At 36.9% G+C, this 25,037-nt stretch overlaps 1 protein-coding gene across 15 annotated transcripts in view; it reads left to right on the top strand.

Annotated features, from left to right (window-relative positions):
- LOC119793075 (membrane-associated guanylate kinase, WW and PDZ domain-containing protein 2-like) overlaps window positions 1–25,037 on the top strand; it is a 136,862-nt gene that overhangs the window by 79,650 nt on the left and 32,175 nt on the right. For all 15 annotated transcript variants that reach the window (XM_038300038.1, XM_038300041.1, XM_038300037.1 and 12 more), the window contains exons 5-9: window positions 3,494–3,722; window positions 8,412–8,491; window positions 18,346–18,403; window positions 20,286–20,407; window positions 23,472–23,654. In XM_038300038.1, the coding sequence (XP_038155966.1) occupies window positions 3,494–3,722; window positions 8,412–8,491; window positions 18,346–18,403; window positions 20,286–20,407; window positions 23,472–23,654 (672 nt within the window). The remainder of the gene's footprint in view (window positions 1–3,493; window positions 3,723–8,411; window positions 8,492–18,345; window positions 18,404–20,285; window positions 20,408–23,471; window positions 23,655–25,037) is intronic.

The raw sequence follows: 25,037 nt of genomic DNA, 5'->3' as shown, positions 1-25,037 counted from the left end.
AACCCAAATAATTATTTTACTTTTTTAATGTAGAAAAAAATATATATATTTCCTTCACTTCACTTTGGTTTGTTACTGCAATCTATTACACCTTTCTTTTATATAACGCTGGTTCACAACACATACCACCTTTTTGGTTTTATGTTATTATTCAATGTTTTATGTGTTCTTACAAAAGAAAGTATGTTGTTTTTTTACAACATCGTCACGGCATTTTATATTTTGTGGTTCAGAGTTCTGGACTGTATTTTGTTATGGCCCCACCGGTATGATTGAATCGAACTGGAGCAACAAGCCAGTTGTTTATGCAGTTGTTACCTATCCTTCTTACTGTCCCCTAGGGTAAAAACCAGCTCTCTTCTCTCCTGCAGCCCACTGTCACGTCTGTAGCTCAATCAGCAGCTCCAACAAACTGCACCCCGAGCAATTGTAACAAATGTTAACAGACTCTGCTAACATGAGTGTGAACTGCAAAGGTTAACAGTAACCTTATGTAACAGAATGAGCAAGGGCACCTTAATGTCTCCATTTTTAGTCGCCGGCTGGAGTCTCATAAAAGCTTTGGCTCCTATCTTTCTATCCTCTCATTTCTCCATCTCTCGCGTTGTCTTTCTGTCACTGGCTTTTGTCCTTGTTGCTATTAATACCAAAATCATCACTCTCTTTCTTCCCACTCACTTTCCTCGACCTCTTGATTTTTTTTCTTCTTATTTTGTCCCTGTGGCCCTGTCCTTGCTGCCCCCACTCTTCCTCCTTTTTTCCCAATCTGTCTTTGTTGTCCCTTGTTCAAGGATGGTGTATGTAGATTCTTGCCTTTTTTAGTTTTTTTTTTAGTAATGTAGATCATAAAAATACATTGTTCCTTCAGTTGTTGCGTTTCATGCAAACTAAGTTTCTTAACTGTAAAAAATTATTGACAGGGGGAAAGTTTTAAGCACAAAAAGCCTATGTGAAGGTATAATTACTCCTCTTATGAAAATAGAATAAACAATGAATTACATGATCATTGTTTTACATTTATTAATTTAAAGTTACCAGCCACACTCAGGCCTGGTTATTAGCAGACTTCTGGAATCAAGACATTATTTCAGTAGAACCTGTCTCACAACATGAAGTAGACAAAAAAGCAAAGCGGAATAAAAAGCAAAACTGGATCATGCTTAAGAAATTAAGGAGAAGATGGCAAATTTATCATTTGATAAGGCTATAGAGGTATTTCTAGATTTTTATTTTTGTTTTACTTTATCAACGTTATCAACCATAACTCTAAATTGGGGAAAATCTAGAAGTGTTGACTCATGTTGAGCACATTGATGACTAACCTAAGAGGTCAGCAAAGAAAAAAAATCATTTAACAAACTCCAAAACACAAGAGGTTTGACTTGCCTTAGATAAAATTTGTCATAAACGCCCAATCGCTGACACTTTGGAAGGTGAAACACAGATAAGTTCAGAACCAGACAGGTGCGAGATCCAGGAGTCCATAGCCCGACCAGAGGTTCCAATCCAAACAGGAACAGAAAGATCCAGGGTTCCAGGAATCCTTACAGCGTGAAGGCAGGTTCAGAGTTCCATGAGTCCAGCAGTGTGCTCATACAGACATGCTCAGTTGGAGACAGGCAGGATCAGTGTTAGAGGAACATAGACAAGACATGGTACCAGGATAAATGCCGAACTTTAAACTGGTCTCCTCCTTGGAGCCAGAAAAAGATTAAACGCTCTAAATCTACTAGCCTCCGGAGACGGGAACATGAACCTGGGACTTAACTAAAACTCATAAATAGCATGAGTATCTGACACGACATCATAACACACACAAACTAATACACAAATAAACTAAGAAATAATGATCTGGCCCCAATAGCGGGGCTGAACTGTATATAGAGCAGAAGGAGCAGGTGAATAAAATTAATAATTAGAGAGCGGGGAGGCAACAGCAAGTGAATGAAGTGAGTAATTAGATAAGCTACCTGGGCTGCGATTATGACAAGATTTTTGTTCATTATTAAAGGAATAGTACACCCAAAACATGATTAGCCATCATTTTCTACTCACCCCCATGCTGAACAACACTCTGGAGTACTTTTTTGATATCTCAAATGCATCTGGAGATCTGGGAGGCTTCTTGCTGTCTGCTGACATTCAAATAATGGAGGTCTATGGTGACCGAGACAGAAAGGTCCATAAAAGTCCACAAAAAACGTGTCAATATTCCTCCATACTGCTCGTCCAATGTATTCCAAGTGTCCTGAGTGGGTAGCATCCAGAATTTACTCGAAACGAAGTCATTTAGAATGTTTTTAGAGCATAAACAGTAGTGTATAGGATTTCCTGAAAGCGCGCACATGCGCGCTCACGACGCTACGGAAGCCGGCAGACCAAACCAGAAGAAAATGCGCATTCAGCGTCTGCTCTGCCAATAATGCAAGCGTAGAAGAAGAAATGTGCTGTTTACCTGTGCAAAGAAAGAAACAACGAAAGAAAAATGTCTGAGGACTTCAGTGTTGAGGAAGAGCATGAGTTCTTTGCCGAGCTGAATGCGCACTTTCGTCTGGTTTGGTCTGCCGGCTTCCGTAGCGTCGTGAGCGCGCATGTGCGCGCTTTCAGGAAATCCTATACACTACTGTTTATGCTCTAAAAACATTCTAAATGACTTCGTTTCGAGTAAATTCTGGATGCTACCCACTCAGGACACTTGGAATACATTGGACGAGCAGTATGGAGGAATATTGACCCGTTTTTTGTGGACTTTTATGGACCTTTCTGTCTCGGTCACCATAGACCTCCATTATTTGAATGTCAGCAGACAGCAAGAAGCCTCCCAGATCTCCAGATGCATTTGAGATATCAAAAAAGTACTCCAGAGTGTTGTTCAGCATGGGGGTGAGTAGAAAATGAAGGCTAATCATGTTTTGGGTGTACTATTCCTTTAAGCACTAATAAAAAAACTGGACTAAAATGGTACCCATTAGAGAGTTGTGAATAATAACAGTAAGGCCGTTCTTCCTCCACAGCGATGTAATCTTTTACAAACTCTTGATTAAGTTAGTTACTGTCTATGCTGTTGTTTTACATTAGGATTTAGTTGATGATCTGATACATGTGCGTGACAAAGAGCCAGCATTATTGTAGTAAACATTTTTTTTGTGATCTCCAAACTAAGAAATGTTCTCATCTGCAGCTTCAAAAACACCATTCCACCAGCTTTCCTCTTTCCTCTGATAACTTCTCCTTGAGTTTGTGACTCAGTCTGACCCCTATAGTTTCTGTCTTTCCCTGTTTTCTCAGTTTCTGACATTTCTATGTTGTTTTATGTTCGTGCTGATTGTGCTCCGACTGTCCCCTCGCCCCACTCCCTCTCTGGCTGCCTGTGTCTCCTGGGGCTTCATAGCTCTGCGGTGGCTCGCCTCTGACTCATCATGCACTGTTTGTGTACTGTGCCCTCGTCTCTGCATGTGTATTTGAGAATACGTCTGTGTTTTGTGCTTCACAGAGTCCAGTGAACATGAGGACAAGAGCACAGATGCCTCTGGGGAGGTTGCAGCGGAAGGGTCCAGCCAGGCCCCAGCATCATCGGAGCCTCCGACTGAAGGAGAAGAGGCCCCAAAATCCCCAATCAGATCCCCCTCCAAAGTCCCTGATGCAGATGAGGAAGAGCTGGGTCCTCTGCCTGACAACTGGGAGATGGCCTACACAGAGAAGGGAGAAGTTTACTTTATAGAGTATGTGAAATTTTTGTTCACTTAGACTTAAATCATTTTGCTTCAACTGTAGTTTTAGTCATTCTCCTTTAAAGAAATTGTGTAAATTTATGGCAGTCAAAAAACCACAATAGAGAGAACAGCATGCATGTACATTTCTTAAAGGAAATATGAATTGAATATGAATACAATGCAATGTTTTTAATTGAGCTGTGAAGGTAAGTTTTGTAGAGTATGCATAAGTGGATAATTTCAAGGCAGACGTTTAAGCTCACAAAGATGCAAGAATACCATAGAAAAAGCAAGCAGAATTTTTTAGTGGTGGGCTGTTTTCGGTGTTAACGTCCTGCGTTAATGTCAGACTCTTATCAGGCAATAAAAAATATAGTTAATCTATTCTCACAGTTGGTTTGGGAGCTTGGTCTATACTAATGATGACTTTCACCTTGATAGTTTAGCATAGATATCTATCTTGGGGCGGGAACAAATTAGTCTTCCAACCTTTGTAAGTATACTGTGAAATTACTACATTGAACGTGACGTGCTGAAATGATGAAGCTATAAGCACAGTTCTATCAGCCAAGCTAACCAATCTCCTCGCTCAGTGGATACCCACAAGCTGCCAGCCAATCAGCGTGGCTGATGGGCTCGAGCTCGTTCTCCAGGCGGCCACAGGTGACCCATCTTACAACCTAACTGTGAGGTGAACTATCATGAGGAGAATACATGACCAGCGTGCCGCGGAGAAAGCCGCAAAAGATGAGAAGTTGATCGAGGTGAAGTGTGTGTCACCACTATATTGTTGGGGGACATCTAAAATTGGAAATGGGACTCTCCATGTTGTGCAGCAAAAATCAAAATGTCAAAATCTGTCAAAATTGTCAAAATCTTAATTAAGAAGATGAAATTACATGTGAGTTTGCAAACATAAAAAGCAAACCTTTTCTTTTACATTCTGGAGGTATCACACACATATCGTGAATGCCTTTGGCAGAATTCAAATGAGGGATTTTAATCTAGATTAAACTAGATTAATTTACTTATTACAGTGAGATTTATCTAGATTTTCACCACTAGTTTTTATACATATTTAAATTTTTTTGAATTGGTAATGGGCTCTATGCACAGCTCCACTACTTCCTGAATTTAAGGCAGCTCCTTTGTTTCCTGTCTTTCATTACTGGACGAACTGATTAATCCAGGTGTGTCTGGCCAGTTACTTAGGTCATACACACCTGGATTAATCAGTGCATCCAATCATGAAAGACAGGAAACAAAGGAGCTGCCTTAAATTCAGGAAGTAGTGGAGCTGTGCATAGAGCCTATTGCACTCAAAAATGAAGAAATATTTTTAAAAAGCATTAAATAAAAAACATTATTTTGCAAGTCAGCCCAGAATGCAGCCAGAAGTTGGTGAAAATGATAAGATTATGGTTTAGATGGCAAATTTAAGGATCAATGCTTTATATAATATCAATCCAGGAAAAAAGCATTAATACCAGAATCTGGAGAAAATTATTTTTTTAAGTTTATAAAGTAAAGATTTGTATTGTACATTTATCCAGTAGGAGAAAGAAGTCAGAACAACAGCATTAACTTGGATTTACCGAGGTAATAGTAACCAGGGTAATTAAGCCCCAGGACATTCTGCTTTAGAAAAACTGCAGTACACCTTCAGTCCAGCAGGTGGCAGTTACAAGAAAATGCAAGTGGTTATCCTTTAAGTTCCAGTGCAGCCATTGTTTATGCCTGTCACTCCCCGAGCTTTACCATTAGAACGATCCATACCATCAGCTCATCTGTGAATACACATCCAGAATACATCCTAGTTTCTATTGATCGCACCCAATAAAAAAAAGAAAAAGATTATAAGACGTGTACTATACTACAATGTATAAAGTCTTAATAATGACTTTACTGGGAGGATAAATGTGTTAAATCCTTACTTTTACATCAGTTACATAACAATCTTTCCCAAAAATGGGATTCTACTCTTCTTTCAGCAGCAATTTTTTTCAGCCATGGAGTTAAAAATAATTATAGTAATTTGGAGATGTATGCGGACTGGCGACCTGTCCAGGGTGTACCCCGCCTCTAGCCCATTGACTGCTGGAGATAGGCACCAGCACCCCTCGCGACCCCAATTGGGACAAGCGTGTTAGAAAATGGATGGAGATGTATGCGTATATATAGTCCCCACTCCTACAGACTGCCACTCTGGGTCTCTAAGCAAGACCCTTAACCCCCGATTGATCCCCAGGTGCCACACAATGGCAGCCCACTGCTCCCCAAGGGGATGGGTTAAATGCAGAAGTAAATTTATCCAATGTGAGATCAATAAAGTTAAATTATTAGTAGTATTATTCTCTCAGAAATGGTGCTAGGGCTTTTTATGCAATGTAGTTTAGCATTCTTTGATAATCTCTGGATGGAAATTTCTACTTTCAATACCACTATTACATTATTTATGTTCACCTGGATGAATATCTGCTTTCCCATGCACAATGGAGCTGATGAAAGGGAATCAAACTTCTGTTAGTGATGGAATAGGGAAAAAACCTTAAAAGAGGCAGTTTTTTGTTACTTCTACTGAAAAATAATGCTACATGACCAGCTTAAGATTTATGCATTGAATTTATTTTCTTAGTTAAATGTTTCCCTCGGTATTAAAAGTATCACATTTTATTTTTTGTCAGCCTTCATCTAATGAGAGTTAATGCATTATAACTGCATATAAAACTGATATACACTTATATTTCTTTCATTATAATAATACAACAGGTAAATCTCAGATATCTTCAGAACAAACAGACAATAATTTTACACAAAATTGTATTCATTTAAACAGTCTGCTCATACAGAGAATTGATATATCTTATATCATTATGAGGAAATATTTGTTCTAACTAGAAATTGTAGACAGTGGAAACAACGAAGACAGGACTTCTCTGAAGGCTGCATCCAAACTGTGGTTTCTCTATCTGCTGTGCAGTCAAGATAAAACCTAGGAAAAACATGCTATAAAATTATATAAATAAAGGTGTTCCAGTCCACTGAGGTATGTTTACATGGAAGAATTCAGAGAATTTCCTTGTACAAGGAAAAGTAAAAGTTTCATTATTACTCCAAAATATTTTACTAAACTGCAGCTAACCAGTTTATAGCTACATTATCTATATCTAGTACATTGCATTAATAAATGTCATAACTTTCTGGTGAAAATATTAGATTTTATACTCTGGTTCTAGAAGTCTTTATCTAACACATAAAGCTTTAGATTTATTTTGAGCCACTACAAACAACACAAAAGGATTTAGAAAATCTGAAGAGATTGCCTGGGGATAAGATAGATTCCCAATGCTGCAGCCTGGTTGGCTTAGCAAACCTAGCAGCCAGAGCAGCCTGTCAGCTCAAGCTCTGTCCCTCCGTGAAAGCATAACTAAAAGGAGGATCATAATTTTGTTGAGCTGACTACACAGATAAAGTTTTGAGGTGCACTCTTTCAATAAAAAAACATCTTTAAATTACTTCTTGGGTTAAAATGACCAGAAATGATCAGCTGGCTGGTGAACATTACTGACCTAAAATCCAACTACACATCGCTGCTGAGTCAGCAGAGACACCAGCCTGTTAGCACGGGGCACAGATCTGAAGCCCTGGGAAGTACAGCCTAGGAAAAGTGAAATTAATGGCCACATTTTTATGCTCAGTCTGTCAATTGTGATTTTTTATGGGGGTTTTTTTCACTCCTGTGCCTGACTATTTTAGGTGAGGTGTGTTTTGGTCGTCAAGTCACTTAGCTCCAAACAATGAAGTATTTAAAGAAAAAAAGCACCAAGACACAAGAGTTAAACCACATCACTTTACCACCTGCTGGACACTAATACACATTTCTTTCCATCACCTTTGGAAGAGCATATAAAAATCATAAAAAGAAACCTAGTATGGAACATAAATTGGTATTTTAGCATTTTATTTCTGTGTGTGTATTTTGAAGCAGATAACTTATTGACGATATTACTGTCCAAAGATTAACACGTCTGCCCAGCCACTCTAACCTTCCCTGTTATATGTTTCAAAAATATGTAGCTAGACAAATGCAATACACATTTTTTTATATCATACAAGGTTCGTTTCCTGTCAGTCAAATAACTTAAGAAAACAACAAAATTTTAATAACTCGTTAATTATTTGTAAAACTACCAATATGCCTCAATTTTTTAAATATAGCTATCTAGTATTCTGTTATAAGATCTGGATATTATATCCTATGTGGATAAAATAGGATGGTTAAAAATAAGCGTAATGTAATGCACCCACTTTAAAGTCATGGTTTATGTATGGCTGTGTGTAAATTTTATAGCTCTGGCCGTTCCTCTTGAATAATTGATGTGACTTAGCACTGCTAATCAGACATGATGCACACACAGAAATGCAGAAGTTTGCATATGTGTGTCTATCCTCTTGTAACACTCTTCTCACCCTTACTAATTAGTAGCTGGAGGCTGATTAGTGGATTAATGGGCATTTGGTTTACCTCAGATATATCCTTGTCTCTCTTCACCTCTGCACACTTGCAGAAACAGGCACATGTATCACATTGCTGTTATTTTTCTCTCTCTTTTTAAACCACTCTGTCAGTCTCTCTCTGACCTCTGTTTGCACTTTTTTTCCCACCATCCATTATCTTTCTCTGCTCCTCACCTCAAGTCACAACACCAAAACTACATCATGGCTCGATCCACGTCTTGCGAAGAAAGCGAAGCCACCCGAGGAGTGCAGAGAGGACGGTGAGTCTGAGAAGTCTTTTTGTTTTTTTTCTTAAAAGCTTAACTTCGTGTTCACGTGAGAGTCAACTCATCTCTGGAAATTTGTGAGCGTATGTTGTTTTCTGGAATTCCTGCTGCTTCTGCACCTGATGCCTCGTTCAAACACATTTTTTCTTTCCTGGAGGATAAGATTGTAAAAACACCCAGCTGTTTGAAAAGTGTGCTGCTGGTCTCATAGTTCTCCAGAGACTTTCATACACTTTTGAAAGAAGAGTTTTGTAAATCTAGACAGAACAAAGTGGAAAAACCAACTCCAACCAGGTAGAAAAGTAGTGTTAAGCCACATTTTGACACATTAGAATCTGGAGGTTTTTACTATAGCTAGGTTTCTATTTATGTGTGGCTTGTGAAACAATTTTATTTTTCTTGGACTGACAAATAAAAGGTAATGAATCATATGATTTCATTGGAGAATAGCTTTTTTTAAACAGGCTATGCTGTTTTAGACAGGCTATTCCTGGTTTCTCCCCTGGACATTGAAACTATTGGTTAATTTTAGACTCTGTGACTTATGGTTTTAACTTATGGTCTTTGGACAGCAAAGCATAAAATGCAGGACATTAAGCTTAGGTCACATAGATGGTGCTTCTTCATTGATCAATTGCTGTTTTTGCCTATTGATTAAAAAAAAAAGCATTTCTTTATCCTCATCATGTTAATTAAAGTACTGCTTGATAAATGGCTACATCAAACAGAGCAATTTAAGATTAAGATATTTTTCTCTATCCTAGCCATTGATCAATAAATTGGTTTGTAAAGTGATTCGCTTAAGTGAATCAGAACATCTTCCATTCATGTTTTTCATCTGTTCATTCATCTTTACCCTCCATGGTAGCTCAAATCTTTCTCCATCTTCCGTTTTCAGTTGAATTTTCTACTCCATTTTTGTCTTCTTCCCCACATTCCCCCTACATCTCTCCCAATCTCGTCCTTTGGGCAGCACAGGGCCAGGCTGTGACGGGAATTCTAATGACCCTAGTCAGCTCTGCATAATCTGACTCTTACTCTCCCCCTCTATGCACAAATGCTAAAACAGACAGAAAAACATGTGGATACTACTGCTTACACTGAATAGATCTTTTTTGTCTAAATACAAAAATACTCATAAGGCTCCTGCATTTTTAGTTTGGGTTTGATTAAAGCTATCTATTTCCTATTCCCTCAAATGTTGCTACATTTGTGTAGAAAATATATTTGTAGGTCTGGTAACAGAGTTGACTATGGGCCGTATCTATCAAAGGTTTGCGCCTATAAAAACGTGAGCTATTTCACTGCGCACGCTAAAAAATGTACAAACTGAACTATCAACAGCGTGCTAAAAGGATTTGGTCTTTAAAACGTGCTAAATAGCGCCTCTTATCCATTTAGTACTTTTTCTGCAATGAATATGCAATATGGGGCGTTTACACGCAAAAGTGCGTCTTGTGGGAGGAGAACATGTAAATATATTAATTTAGCACTCGCAAAGTGATTTATTAAACCTGAAAGCAATTTTGCTAACGGTATCTGACTCTATATTTAACACGTTTCAAAAGAAGGTGCAAATGGTCTGTATGCGTAATTGCGCACACATGGCACCGGTTATTGTCGCAAGAAGGAGACATAGAAATGAAGCAAGGAGACGCAGAGATCGCATTTTTTCACTCCGTGTGAATATTTTTGGAATGAATGAGGAAACGATCATCAAAACATTTCGTTAATCCAGCATTGCCATTTTGAAGCTGTTGGGGGAACTCCGAATGGATTTGGAGCCAGCCACAAGGAGGACCCACGCAATACCAGATATCACAAAACTCCTTGCAACATTGCACTTTTTTGCATCTGGGATTTCCCAATCTCGTTTTTCAGAAGTGCTGTCCGACGTTCTAAATGCCATGTCGCCCGGACGCCCTAACGGAGAACCCCGACCTCATCCTTGCGCCTGTGGAGCAACATGCCAATGCTGCGGGGATGCCTACGCGCAGTCATCTCATCCACAGTCCCATTGTGAGCCATTTGGTATGTGCATTTTTCTACAGGCCGATACAAAACACCAGTTTTTTTTTTTTTACTGCAGTGAAGTAGAAATTCAGCCACATGCCACCTTAGGGAATAAAGGTTGCCAAAGTGTGTGTATATATATATATATATATATATATATATATATATATATATATATATATATATATATATATATATATATATATATATATATATATATATATATATATATATATATATATATATATATATATATATATATATATATATATATATTGGAGGGGGTGGGGGTGTCACTGTAAGATTAAAATTTCTTAATGCACTAGTTTGCACAGACAACAAACTACTTTGCCGCAAACCACAAAACGCGCAAAACCATCATTTAAATAGGGCGTCTCCAACAGTTTTGCACCTGCCACCAGTTACGCAATCGCTCTTGTTAAATCACCCGCAAACCATGGTTCAGCCCCTCGCGCAAAATTCCAGTTTGCGAGCGCAAATTACTGCACGCAAAATTTGATCTTGATAAATCCGGCCCTATATGTATTGGTCCCATTAAAAATCTGACCTAATCAGTAGTCGAGTTATGAAAAAAAAAAAAAAAAACAGAAGGGGAATGGTGGATTTTTTTTTTTATTTTTTTTTTTGGAAGCATACATAGCCTAATTAATATAGTCTATTAACCTAAAGCAATATGCATGGTATGTTTGTTACATGTCAGGTACCCCGGCATGGCTATCACTACCCCTACATAGTTAAGGACTAAATCTCTACTGGGATCAGCTTTATAGTAATGGTAGGACACTTCTTGGATTTTATTTTGGAAAATCTATTGGAAATTAATCCGTTAAGATTTGGAACAAAACATTGCAAATGAATATCTGAATCCTTTCAAGTCATTTTTTTTAATTCAAATTCAGTTAATTAATTTGGAACAGCTAAAATAATTTTCAAAATCTGAAAAAACTGCTTACAAATTTCAATACATTAGAATTAGCCTGAAAATGAAATAAGCCTTTATAAAATTTAATAATTTTACTCACCTTATAAATAGTCATTTAATTTATTTATTTAATAAAAATAGACTTTTTATCAGAAAATCAGTATTGTTTCTATAGGCTAAGTTACAGTAAGCTAGGATACATGCTGGCAATGAATGAGTAAAAACTATTCTAACAGGTCCGTCAAACTGAAGCTATTTACCATTGATCGGACAACAGGCATTCTGCAAGTCACAAGAGTGCAGTCAGATGTCAACATTCAATTCATTTATGACCATTGGCCAGACATTAATCCTGGGCTGCATCCTCCAAGGACGCGGTCTACCTAGACTGGATCCTTCAAAGTCCCTGAAAATAAGGAGACCGGAAGTGTTTTGGCTGTGATTTCGAACAGGTCTACCCTTCGGCGGGTTTTACCGCCGTATGCTCTGTTGCTTAGCAACCGTGAAAGCTGACACACAAAGAAGGAAAAGAATGAATACCGAAGTTTTCAAAACTGTTTGTTTATTTATTTTTTATTATAAAGTGAACAAGACTACACTCACAAGAATCTAGAGTGGAATAAAGGTTCCAACCACCGGGAGCAGGAACAAATAAAATCAAATGTAATTATAGAAACCTTAGTCAGTTAAATAACCTGCTGCTGTCATTTTGCACATCTCTGATGTTGCTGCTATTTTCAATTATCCATCACTGTAAAAATGTCCATAGCTGCATATTGGTTATTTATTCTCCAGTTTTATACTGTTAAAACACTTTATAGAATTGTATTGTTTATATTTTAACTCTTCCCTATTATGTTATTCTTATACATTTTTCTAAGGTCCACATTTGTGTGACCATTTTCAATAATCTTTCTGCTGCTGTAAATTTGCCCATTGTGGAACGATAAAGGGATTTTCTATTCTATAAAAGGGGTAGAAATATATAAGTAAATCTAAACAATGTATGTATAAAAAATATATCTGCAAAATCTCTAATATTCAACAACAAAAAATACTTAGTTAAGCATATTGTGCAAAACAGCTACAGTATAAAAAAATTAAGCTCCTATCAGATTTATAGTCCCCACACTGCAGATATATTAGAATCTGTCCTTAAATTACAGCCAAACCCATTTACACACTAACAGATAAAAACCTTTAGATAAATCAATCATTACCGCCACATATCTCACTCAATAACTATTAAAACAACTATTTTCATTAATTTCAGATGGAACTATTCACAGACTTAGATTTTATTAAACTGAACTTCCAATTTTCACCACTATTCGGCGCCAAGTAACCTTTTCCTCTAATCATGGAGCAGCCGGCTTGCTTGGACTCGCAATGAATCCTGGGATATCCAAGGATGGCGAAGATACATCGGACCCGTCCTTCAAATCGGGCAAAAAGAAGGGCGCATTTTAAGGCCGCATAACTCAAGTAATGGTCCTAATCCTCTCTGTCAATGCTTCTTCGGTTTCTTAACTTTTCTAAGCATTTCAAACCCCAGGTGCTGATAAACAGATGATCAATGGATTCCTGGTTATCATTGCGTTATTCTGATATAAATATTTATTGTGGTTTTATTCAAGCAAAATTAATTTGACTGATTTTAATTGGACCCCAACTGTAGGGCAAATTCAAGGGGATTTACATAACAAATATGCAGCATTTTTAGATTTATCTGCAAATTAAAGGTCAGGTTTAAGGTAATGAAGGACATCAAAGAACTGTTCCAAGGTTGGTGTCCCAAGCAGAATGCTTCTTAATAAGACTATTTTCTCACCCATAGGAAAAAAATAGAATCTACAGATTTCCCTTCAAGATTCACAGGGTGACATGGCTGATACCTTTCTTCATGACAAGCCAGCTGAATTTGGGAGTAGAGTGGTTGAACTAATCTGCCGGCAATCCTGAAATGAACTCTGCTTTATCCAACAAGCATCTCACACAACTAAGTCGGCTAATTTTTGACCAAAGCTGTTTAAAGAAATGACATGTCTTCCCTTAGCAATGGGTGACCAAGCATCTGAAGGACGTATGAGGCTATTATAGGGAGGCTGTGTATGGCTCTTCTACACACCTCTGATAACCATTGTTTGAATATTTTGTTAAATAAAAAAGAAGCTGTTAAAGATATATATATATATATTTTTTTTTTGTGGTGAAAGTTATATTATCCAATTAAACAAAGGAATCTTTTTAGGATTGGCAGAGCTAATTTACATCAACAATAATAAAAAAAGACTAAACACAAACAATTGACTTAAAAAAAAAAGTATAGTTTGGTCAAGCATTTGTGCTCATCGAGCCTCTGATTAGCTCACATCTAGAAGAAACGTACCTACAGTTATTTTTCTGCTCTTTCAGCATTAAGATACAAAATCAAAAACACATGTTCGACAACTATTTGACTCAGCTATATTTGGTTGATGCATCACTGAAATGTGTAATTTATTTTATTTATTCTGAAAGCTTCTCAAAGAGATTAACAGCGAGCATAGAGACAGCTTCATCTACTGTGAAGACACCTTTTGATGTATTTTAGGCTTTTACCTGCTGAAAGGAATCAGAAATCTTCTCAAACAATAATGTATTAAACATAATAGCTCACCTCCTGGTCTATTAAATTGCTCCTTGTCTCATTCATCTTGCACTCTTAAGCATCTAACCTAACAGCTTTGTTTCCTGGTAAAAAAACAGGGCATGTCTGGTGTACATAAATGTTCAAGTGGTCTTTTTATGTTAGAATAGACAGATATTGTCTCAGAAGTGGTGCTTTAACTGATAGATGAAAACTTTCAGCTTAAAGAGACACAAAACCACTGAATCAAACGTGTTTGCATGCAGGAAGACGCTTTCCTTTCTTTTACCCCTTTCTTTCTCTGAAGTCGATTTGTCTTTCTTACATTTCGGTTTCTGTGTTTATGTCTTGGGGGATAGAACCGCTAAAGGAACTTATTTCTCTAAGCCGAGTCTGCTGGCAGAGGATTTTGAATCAAAGGCTTTTCGCTGAATTTTTGTGAAGCTCCTGGATGACACACTACATCCTCGTACCGCTGCCTTGCATTCCCACCTTTTCATAGTGAGTTGGTATAAACACTGCAGCAGCAACAAAGATTTGTTTTGGGATTTTGGTTCGTCATCATCAGATTTTTTTTTTTTTTACTGTTTTTTGGTTTTTGTTTTACGGGCTGTTTTGCTAGTTCTTTTGTTTTGTTTCTCTGATTTAGCAATTGTGCAATAAAATGTAGAAGGGGAAGAAAACATATTGAATGTTAAAAAAAAAAGTAGACTGAATGATGTAATAAAAGTGAAGAGGCAACATAAGGAAGTAGTAGTGCTGATTTTAGATGCCCGTTGCCTGAAGGATTTCTTAGTCTCACAGCCTGTGGTAGGAAGCAGACAGATATGCAGGAATACTTTCATCAGTTGCTGGTTTCCTTTACCCTCTTGTCATTCCCTTTTTGTTGCCTCCATCTCATGCATGTCTGCTCTTTCTGCTTCACTTTCCTTCGGCATCTCAAATCCTGATTCTGTATTCTCTTTCTCCTGTTGTGGTCTCCCAGGCCTCTTTTGCTCCCATGCTGTATTTTGGTAAAAAGAAAGAAGTTTATTTATTTATAAAGGTCCTGTATCTGTGTACTGATGTGTGTATATATATATATATATATATATATATATATATATATATATATATATATATATATATATATATATATATATATATATATATATATATATATATATATATATATATATATATATATACACTACTACCCTCTACCTTCTCACTAAATGCATCAGCGATGAACCTTGCAAGCAGTTAGGTTTTCTATCTTCTGTTACCGTGAAGGAATAGCATTTTGGGCAAGTATACAAAGCCAAAAACAATATGTCATAACAAATGTCTACTTTAAATTAAGATATAAGAATTGGCCTTTTAATTTAGCTGTTAGTAATTCTTGCATTTTTAAGTATAAGTCTGTGTAATAATTGTAAAAAGAAAGCACACCTTTCAATTTCAGTGGTTTTACATACAACAAGACACATTTAATCATTGTTAGATTTATTTTTCTCTAGAACATGGTAAGCACCAGATCATTGTTACATTAGCACCCATTTTAACATTAATCTATTAGTCTAGAGAGCTGAATATTAATGTCATTTTTTAACATTTTGCTGTTTGGTTGTTACTGTAGTAATGTTTAATCAATTTAGTTTGATTATGTTTATTTATATGGTATAAATCAACAACAGATGCCATCTTTAGGCAATTCAAAGAGACAAGTCAATCAAATCATGCAAAAAGATGTTTTTAAGTAAACCCAGCCGATTGCATCGGGTCATTGGCTTTGCAGGATTCGTTTTTCCAGGAGCATCATGAGCATAAACTTATAAATTCAAAGCATTACAATTTCAAATGCATGCATTACACACTGATTGTGTTTCCTCAATGAATATCCTGAATTTCTATAATTGTATGTTTTAATAAACTTTCTTGTCTCTGAATTATAGTTCCTTTGGGAACCGATAAGCTTGTATAGATTTTATAGATTTTTCTTTTCGTAAAGATTCTAATCAGATGAGACAAATGGGTCAGTAAGAGCCACAAAATACCCGTAAACATAGAGAGGAATGAGAGGATAATGTGCTTTTACTTATTCAGATGTACTAATACTGTTCAGGCTTTTAATACACAGCATATAAACTCTGCAAATATGTGCTTAAAAACAAACACACACACTGTTTTTCAGCAGCAGGAAACAGAGACAAGACGCAGCCCTCAGCTCAAGCGAGAGTAGAGAGAGAGAAAAACAAGACTTTCACTAGTGGTTTCCATGGAAACTGTCTCCTGTTCGGTTTAGGGGGAGGGCAAGCAAGGAGTAGATGAGTTAGGCCGACATTTAAGGTGGCTCACTTTCAGGGTGGGAGGGAATTATTTAAGGTGGATTGAAATATGAGTGCATTGGTTTCCTCTGCAGCCTACATAAAAGGGTCGCGTGAGGTAACAGCTGTACAGAGCGACTCGTTTGAGAGAATGATAATGGAGAACGGAGATAATTGAGGTGTGGCCTCCTTTCACCTTGGACTGCATAGTCAGCACGCTCGGCTGCCAGGACACACACACTCTGACACACACATTCTCACAGGGATTATTGATATCAAGATTATAAAATCTGCGGGTAATTACATTAAAGCGTGAGGGATGTTGCTATAATACGACTGTCACGCAGAGCAAATAATTGTAAAAATGATAAGATTGAGGATTTATGTGTGGATGTGTTCTTTTGGGATTGTTTTTTTAGATATCAAATGCTTTTGTTTGCACAATGCTTGTGCTTCATACATTCTCACAAAACAATGTTTTATGTTAAATTACTTGGATAGGGAACCTGTAAAGACTTGCTAAAAACACATTTATATAGTCTCTTTAGAGCAGCTAATATTTGCTGTTTTTGTTGTTTGATAGACGTGTTTTGGTTCTTTTCAGAAAAAAAATATACACTCTGCTGCTGAGAGTATCCTTCAGTTCTACTTACTGAAGTGTAAAACTTTAAATCATGCCCATTGGTAGAATTTCTACTACATGTTTCCTACATAAGGGAAACTCTTAGTCCTTCACATAGAGTTCACAAAGTTCTTGTTTTCCGCAAATCCAATACTGCTGAGTTCTTTCTATATTGTGGCATTATGAAAAAACTTTGTCAAGAAGAGGCCAACACATTGCAGCCATGCAAATTTCTGCAGGTAACTGTTAGGACAGCTCAGTGACAGCATTTGGGGGATATTTCCTAAAATATAGTTTTGACTAGTCCAAATTTACTAAATTATCTTGATTATAATTCTGGATATGTGACACTTTAAATGACAAATAAGATGACGTAATTTGAGATATCTCAAAATGCATTTTGACTCTCCAAAATCTGATTAAAGACATCTTGAATTATAATTTTTCCCTAGACATAATATAAAAATATAAAACATCTTTAAGGGCAGTCAACATTTAGTAAATAATGTGTGTTTATTCTATTAAAATTTCTGTTTCTCTATAATGGGTCATCTGTTGTGCTGAGAATGAGCATCTCTGTCGTGGGTGTGCCCTAAACTCATGCCCATTGATGAGAAAACAGATTGAAATAAGAACAAAAGGGGAAATTTTAAACATATTCTTAATGTTTCTTATATTTCTTAAACACTTTCAGATTGAAAAACCATTTATCAATGACCATCCACTTTACTACTAAACACCAGTTTAAAGGTGAATAGTAAAAAACAAAATCCAAATAAAACACAATGGAGCGAAATTTATTTTGACAAACAAAAAGTATTCAAGTGGTTTAAAAGCTGTTGCGAGATATTTTGTGTATCACTAGAATCTCAGGGTAGGATGAGGCAGAGTTTAGGAGGTTCAGTGGTTCTTGTCTTTTACAGCAAGTTTGACGAGGATACTGCGAAGAAGAACAAGGCGAGGAGAAAACAATTAACAAAGCAGCTATGGGAACCATCAAAGGCAAAATCAAATTGAAGTATGGAAGAAACAGGAAGTAGTTATGTGGGGGTATTTGGCCTCGGTGGTGTTTTGTGCACAATAAAAAGTAGAAAGAAAGAAAGACAGGGTGCTGTTTTCCTCCATTCTTTCTCTTTATTGACTCTTTGTTGTGAGTCGTGTCTCTTGTTAAGAATCCTCTGCTGCAAATCTAAGGGTTGTCTATTTACTGAAGGACTCGTTCGGAGCATTTAGTTTGACTATATAAGCCCTGAAAACCATATTGTCTCCAATAATTGTTGAAATCAGGGTCCAACTTCCTTCTTCTGCTTTCTGACTATGTCTTTCTTCTTTCAGAGCTGCCCTATGGCTGGGAGAAGATAGACGACCCCATCTACGGCAGCTACTACGTCGAGTAAGTGTCCCTGAATCACTCTGGTGTTTTATAATGGAACTGGGATTATGTAATGATGTTGGTGTCATGTATGTGTGTGTTTGCTGACCATGTGAGAGAAATAAAATATTCAGATTTAAAGCACGTCCTTATACTCACTAGGTAAATCTAATGAGACTATAAATCACAATCAGAATTACTTTATAATCCCTTGGAGGAAACAATTTTATTGCATTGCAACTGTTTACAAAAGAGAAAAATAAGATTGTAAGTATAGAGCACCATTTTTTTAATTTTTATTTCTTTACCCTTTATTTAACCAGGAAAAAATCCCACTGAGATTAAAAACCTCTCTTTCAAGGGAGTCCTGGCCAAGAGGCAGCAAAGTTACATAAGATACATTAATCATAGATACATTAAAATAAATGACAGGTGCATAAAAAATAAAAACATATCAAGTAAAACAATTAAAGATCATTGAGACTGCTTCAAATTCTTTCACTTTAAGCTTAAAAGCATTTAAAGATAAAAACTCAATTTCCAGTTTCTCTGTAAAAAATTTGATGCACAAAGAGCTGCGTAGCTAAAGGCTTTCTTCCTTAGTTCTGTGCGGGCAAAAGGAACAGTTAGCAACAGCTAATCATTGGATCTCAGGGCATAAGGAGCCATGCTCCTCTGTGTAAGTAAGGTAAGAATCTAAGAGGGCAGTAATTCATGAAGGGCCTTGAAATATAGTATAAGACAGAATAAAATAAGTAAAATTAGTAAAGTTACAACCCACATGGGGATATTACACTCTTTCCATATAAACAGTGTAAAATAAGATATAGTAATAATAGAATAAAATAAGGATCACCTTATATACAATCAACAATTTCAAATTTACATTGCTGCTCAGCAAAAAATTACAATTATTGCACATAACCATTTTATTGTGCATTGTGATGTAATGAAATAATTAAAGTTATGAAATCAAATTGACTGTCAGAGATTAATTTTATAGTTTGATGGCACAAACACAAAGCTTTCTGGTATTTTTCATAAAGTCCTCATGAGAATTAAGTTCATTTGAAGGTTTTATGTATTTTGGACACACTGGAGGGACTGTGTCGCTCGGCCGCCACCGGGAACGCCTCAGGCTTCCATCAGCAGAGCTGGAGAAGATGTCTGGGGAGAAGGAGGTCTGGGAGTGTCTGCTGAGACTGCTGCCCCCGCGACCCCGGTCCTGAATAAGCTGAAGAAGACACGTACCTTAACATCTCAGAATTTAGATTGAAATCTATAGATAGCCTGAGACCTGTGAGATGGATTGAACAGAAGGGGGTAGAAGAGAGAATCCAGGACTCTTAATAATTTAGAGAGATTATGCAATGAGACCATATTTAATATTATAGTGAAGACTTACTGGTTCTACATTGCAACGGCGGCAGGAAATTAACTTTTGTGTTGCATATGATTAGGAGATTTTTTTATCTACAAATAGGGAGTGGCGGACTAGTGGTTGGGCCATAGAGCTTGAAATCCTGACGTTCTGAGTTCGAGCCCCGCTGCCACAGACTGCCACTCTGGGTCTCTGAGCAAAGACCCTTAACCCCACACTGCTCCCCAGGCGCCCCACGATGGCAGCCCTCTGCTGCCCAAGGGGATGGGTTAAATGCAGAGGTACATTTCTCCAATGTGAGATCAATAAAGTTCAATTATTATTTGGTTTAAAATAATGATGAATTTCAAATAAATTTAACTAACGACATCAAATCTCAATGGACAAAAAAGTTATTTTTTTTAATGAATCCCTGCCTTTTTAATTAAGGTTTTAGAGTTCAAGAATTTTTTTCTTTTTTTGGCTCACTGAGTATCTACAAGGCCTTTTTCTGTTGATTTTAATGATGTGCTGTATTTTCAGTCACATCAATCGAAGGACTCAGTTTGAAAATCCAGTCCTGGAAGCCAAGAGACGTCTGGAGCAGCAGAGACAGATGCAGAGCCAAGGACTCTCTGCTCTGCCTTTACCCACAATATACAGAGGTACTATTCTACACTCTAACCAAATGAAGGTCCTTTTTACATAACAACGAAACTGAAAAATCTAAAAATGTCATATTGTCTTAGTTTTAATAGGAGTTAATGCTAGATTTCAGTATTTCCTGCCACTGTTGTCCTGAAGTTAGTGGGCAGTTTCATATGCATTAGATGAGGCAGATGTCACAATGTGCTGCACAGGGTTGGATGGAGATCGTGGGTAGTTCAGGCAATAGGAGGACATATTTTCCCAGAGGCCTCTGGGTCAATTCAGGCGTGGATATAACGACATAGGCACCAGACACTATGTTTTTTACTTTATCTGAGCGACACTTAGGGCCGGATTTATCAAGATCCAATTTTGCGTGCAGTAATCTGCGCTCGCAAACTGGAATTTTGCGCGAGGGGCTGAACCATGGTTTGCGGGTGATTTAACAAGAGTGATTGCGTAACTGGTGGAAGGTGCAAAACTGTTGGAGACGCCCTATTTAAATGATGGTTTTGCGCGTTTTGTGGTTTGCGGCAAAGTAGTTTGTAGTCTGTACATGGGCGTAGGTTTGCATAGGGACCATAGGGACATGTCCCTACCAAAATTTTGGACGGACCCATTTGTCCCTACCAATAATTGGATGTGAACAACATGTTTATAATTTACTATACAGCAGCCGCTTCTTTTCCTCTTGCAGCTTCTCTGCCTGGTAGCTGAAGCTGCCTGCTCTTTCCTGTCCCTTTCACATAGCAGCGCATCAACTGTGCTGCGCGGTTTAACTCTCTGATTATTCTGCCTTAAGTTCCGCCTTCTCTCTTTCTGATTGCGTGTTCTAGTCTGTATGTGCGCGCGCGGGTGCTTGGAGCGCGAAAAAAAAGACGCTAAAATAAATTAATATTGGGCTACGAAACTAATCCAAATATTATCTACGCTAAAACAGGCGAAAGCTTCTGATTGGAGTTCTGTAAAGAAGCAGGAGAGAGTTTTATTGATTTGTGAAACTTGAGAAATGTAAGTTAACAACGTTAGGATTTCTTTTATTTTATCTTTTAATCAGATAGCCAAAGGCTCCTTAAAGAAGATCTTTTATGAAATGAAACCAGGTGAAAAAGAAACGTTTCCTTTGGAGGAGTTCTGGTTGTAGAATATTGACAGACAAAACCTTACATATTTTTTACAATCTTGGTATAATTCCTGCTCTAAGTGGGTCGCTCTGTCGGCTAAAGGCACATTTTAGTGGCCCTATACTCAAGTTTACGATTAATCAATTACTAAATTAGTTCACGATTATTTAAATAATTTTTTAATATCATTAATTGTTTCAGCCATATATAAAATAAATGAAATTAGCTACACAGAGTAACTACAGCCCAGATGTACAACTTCTAATATTAATATTTTAAATGCTCAGTGTCAGTTCCTCTTCTAGTTCCAGTGCACATGTAAATACTGAATGTATTATTTTGCATGATCCAGAGAGAGCATATTAGATTAAAAAAAAATAAGAGTGGGTTTTACCTCTGCACAATTCTATATCTTCAGAAGAAAACACAGGATAAATCCACATATTATAGACTATATTTGGTTAAACAGACACTGTCTTAGTAGCAGGTAAATTTAAATGCAATCCTTTTCAAAGTGGAAAAAGTCCTAATTCCACATTCATCAGAGCCAGTGATGCTTTAAACATTGATAAACAGCATGTAGTGCTTATAAGATTTGTATTAATGTAGCAAGAAATGCTGCTGTTCTCTTTAAACAAAATGAGCCCTGAAGCTCACATTAAGCATAAAAAAGAGCATGCATATTTTTGCAAAGGACCAATGAAACTGAAGAATAGTGTCCCTACCAAAGTTGAAATCAAACCTACGCCCTTGAGTCTGTACAAACTAGTGCATTAAGAAATTTAAATCTTACAGTGACCCCCAACAAAAAAAATAAATAAGTAAATATATATATATATATATATATATATATATATATATATATATATATATATATATATATATATATATATATATATATATATATATATATATATATATATATTTATAAATTGACAACCTTTATTCCCTAAGGTGGTATGTGCTGCAGTAAAAAAAAAAAAAAAAAAAAACAGGTGTTTTGTATTGGCCTGTGACTGTGGATGAGATCCCCGCAGCATTTGGCACGTTGCTCCACAGGCGCAGGGGGAGAACCCCGACCCCGTCGGACAGCACTTCTGAAAAAACGAGATTAGGAGATCCCAGCTCTCGCTGCAACCGTACGCTGGAATGACCCAGATGCAAAAAAGTGCAATGTTGCAAGGAGTTTCGTGATATCTGGTATTGCGTGGGTCCTCCTTGTGCCTGGCTCCAAATCCATTCGGAGTTCCCCCAACAGCTCCAAAATGGCAATGCTGGATAAACTATATGTTTTGATGATCGTTTCCTCATTCATTGCAAAAATATTCACACGGAGTGAAAAAATGCGTTCTCTGCGTCTCCTTGCTTTATTTCCATGTCTCCTTCTTGCGACAATAACCGCTGCCATGTGTGCGCAATTACGCATGCAGACCATTTGCACCTTCTTTTGAAACGTGTTAAATATAGAGTCAGATACCGTTAGCAAAATTGCGTTCAAGTTTGATAAATCACTTTGCGAGTGCTAAATTAATATATTTACATGTTCTCCTCCCACAAGACGCACTTTAGCGTGTAAACGCCCCATATTGCATATTCATTGCAGAAAAAGTACTAAATGGATCAGAGGCGCTATTTAGCACGTTTTAAAGACCAAATGCTTTTAGCACGCTGTTGATAGATCAGTTTGTACATTTTTTAGCGTGCGCAGTGAAATAGCTCACGTTTTAATACACGCAAACCTTTGATAGATCCGGCCCTTACTCTGAACACATTAAGTAGAAATACCTACTGTAATCCATACCCTAGATTTTAGCCAAAAATATGGCAAATGATTTGGAAAAACCAGTTTGTTTTTAATGTTTATGCAAAGGATAAATTAATGTGACAGAACAAAAGTTTTCGGTTTTTTGAAAATAAGGATGTGAAATCTAACAAAAAGGCTCTCTTATAAATTTAGAAAAGCCGTTGTTTACAAGGGACCCAACCCAGCTGAAAGGAAACTTCCTGTCCACGGCCTTGCAGAAGAGCAACATGGGATTTGGCTTCACCATTATCGGAGGCGATGAGCCCGATGAGTTCCTGCAAGTGAAGAGTGTTATACCGGATGGTCCAGCCGCTCAGGACGGGAAAATGGACACAGGTGGTTATAGAAACTAGATATGTAATACAAAACTGGTTTAGAAGAAGGTTGTGTTGTGAAATAAATAGTAAATAGCTTCTCCTGCTGTAATTATGTCTTTTTGGGGATGTGCCAGTTTGGCTTCCTGGTTGTGTCAGAACATTTTTCCATGCTGCTTTAGTTTTAGCTGGCAGAGGTTATAAGATTCCTTAAACAATACAAATATGCTTTTGCCATCCAGATCACCAACAGTTTAATATTTCTCGATAATAAACCAATGTCCTAAGTTCAAATACTTAGAGACTTACTTTATATCCATATATATATATATATATATATATATATATATATATATATATATATATATATATATATATATATATATATATATATATATATATATATATATATATATATATATATATATATATATATGTGTGTGGTGCTTTCTGAAAACAATTAACTTTTTCCCCTATAAATCACCTTACAACCACTAACATAATCATAACTGACAGACCAACACAAAGTACTGCTTAATTGTGTGGTGAGAAAAAATGATGCAAGCTTTTTGACATTTTGCTCTAATACAAATATGACAATTTTGGCATGCGTCTGTTACCAGCCGTAACCGTACTCCTCTTCCCTTAAATACTATGTTGAATTATGACATAATTAATTAACATATATAATTGAGAAGTTCTGGAAGACTGGACTTGGGCCAAAATTGTCCTTTTTAGTCAGGCTTCCCCTTTTTTAAGCCTTTGCTTTTCTGTGTCCCAAATATGACTTATTACTAATTTTACCATTATTACTTTTTTCTTATCATTGCTTACTATTTCTCTGCTATTTTTTTTTTCTTCACTGTTCTGATAATAAAAACTGACACAGAGGGATTTTATTTGTTGGATCTCAAGCCTTTGGATCTTTATCTTATGTGCCATAACAGGTGAAAATCAAAACAATTCACAAAGAGTTAACACTATTGATGCTAAATTTCCTACTTGTGGAGAATCATTTCTTTAAGTTTTAAAACCACAAGTTTCAGACTCAAAATAAGCACCACTGCAGCTTCTCATGAGGATTATTTAGGTACAGACCCAACATCAACCAGCATGACTTGTTTAGATTCTCCCCTGAGCAAAGAATGAAATCCTATATTTGTTGACTGTTGGCTTTTTATGGATGCAGATACCTACAGAGTGTTCAGTTGGTTCAAACATAAGCTCCTTATTATTTGTGATTTAGGATGAATTTACAGAAACAATAACCGGTGGAAGCTTAACCTCAGTGCAGATTTATATAGAAAGCTGTAGGCACATACTGTTTGCAGTTGGCCTCATGCCTGGCACTGTGGTGTCTGAACGGCTCATTCTGACCACATTTCTGGATCGACCCCTCAGCATC

Source organism: Cyprinodon tularosa, unplaced genomic scaffold (genome assembly GCF_016077235.1).
Source record: "Cyprinodon tularosa strain WSP-4 unplaced genomic scaffold, ASM1607723v1 ctg44, whole genome shotgun sequence".
Taxonomy (NCBI): domain Eukaryota; kingdom Metazoa; phylum Chordata; class Actinopteri; order Cyprinodontiformes; family Cyprinodontidae; genus Cyprinodon; species Cyprinodon tularosa.
The sequence above is the reverse complement of the archived record's forward strand: the minus strand, read 5'-3'. Positions and strand labels throughout refer to the sequence as shown.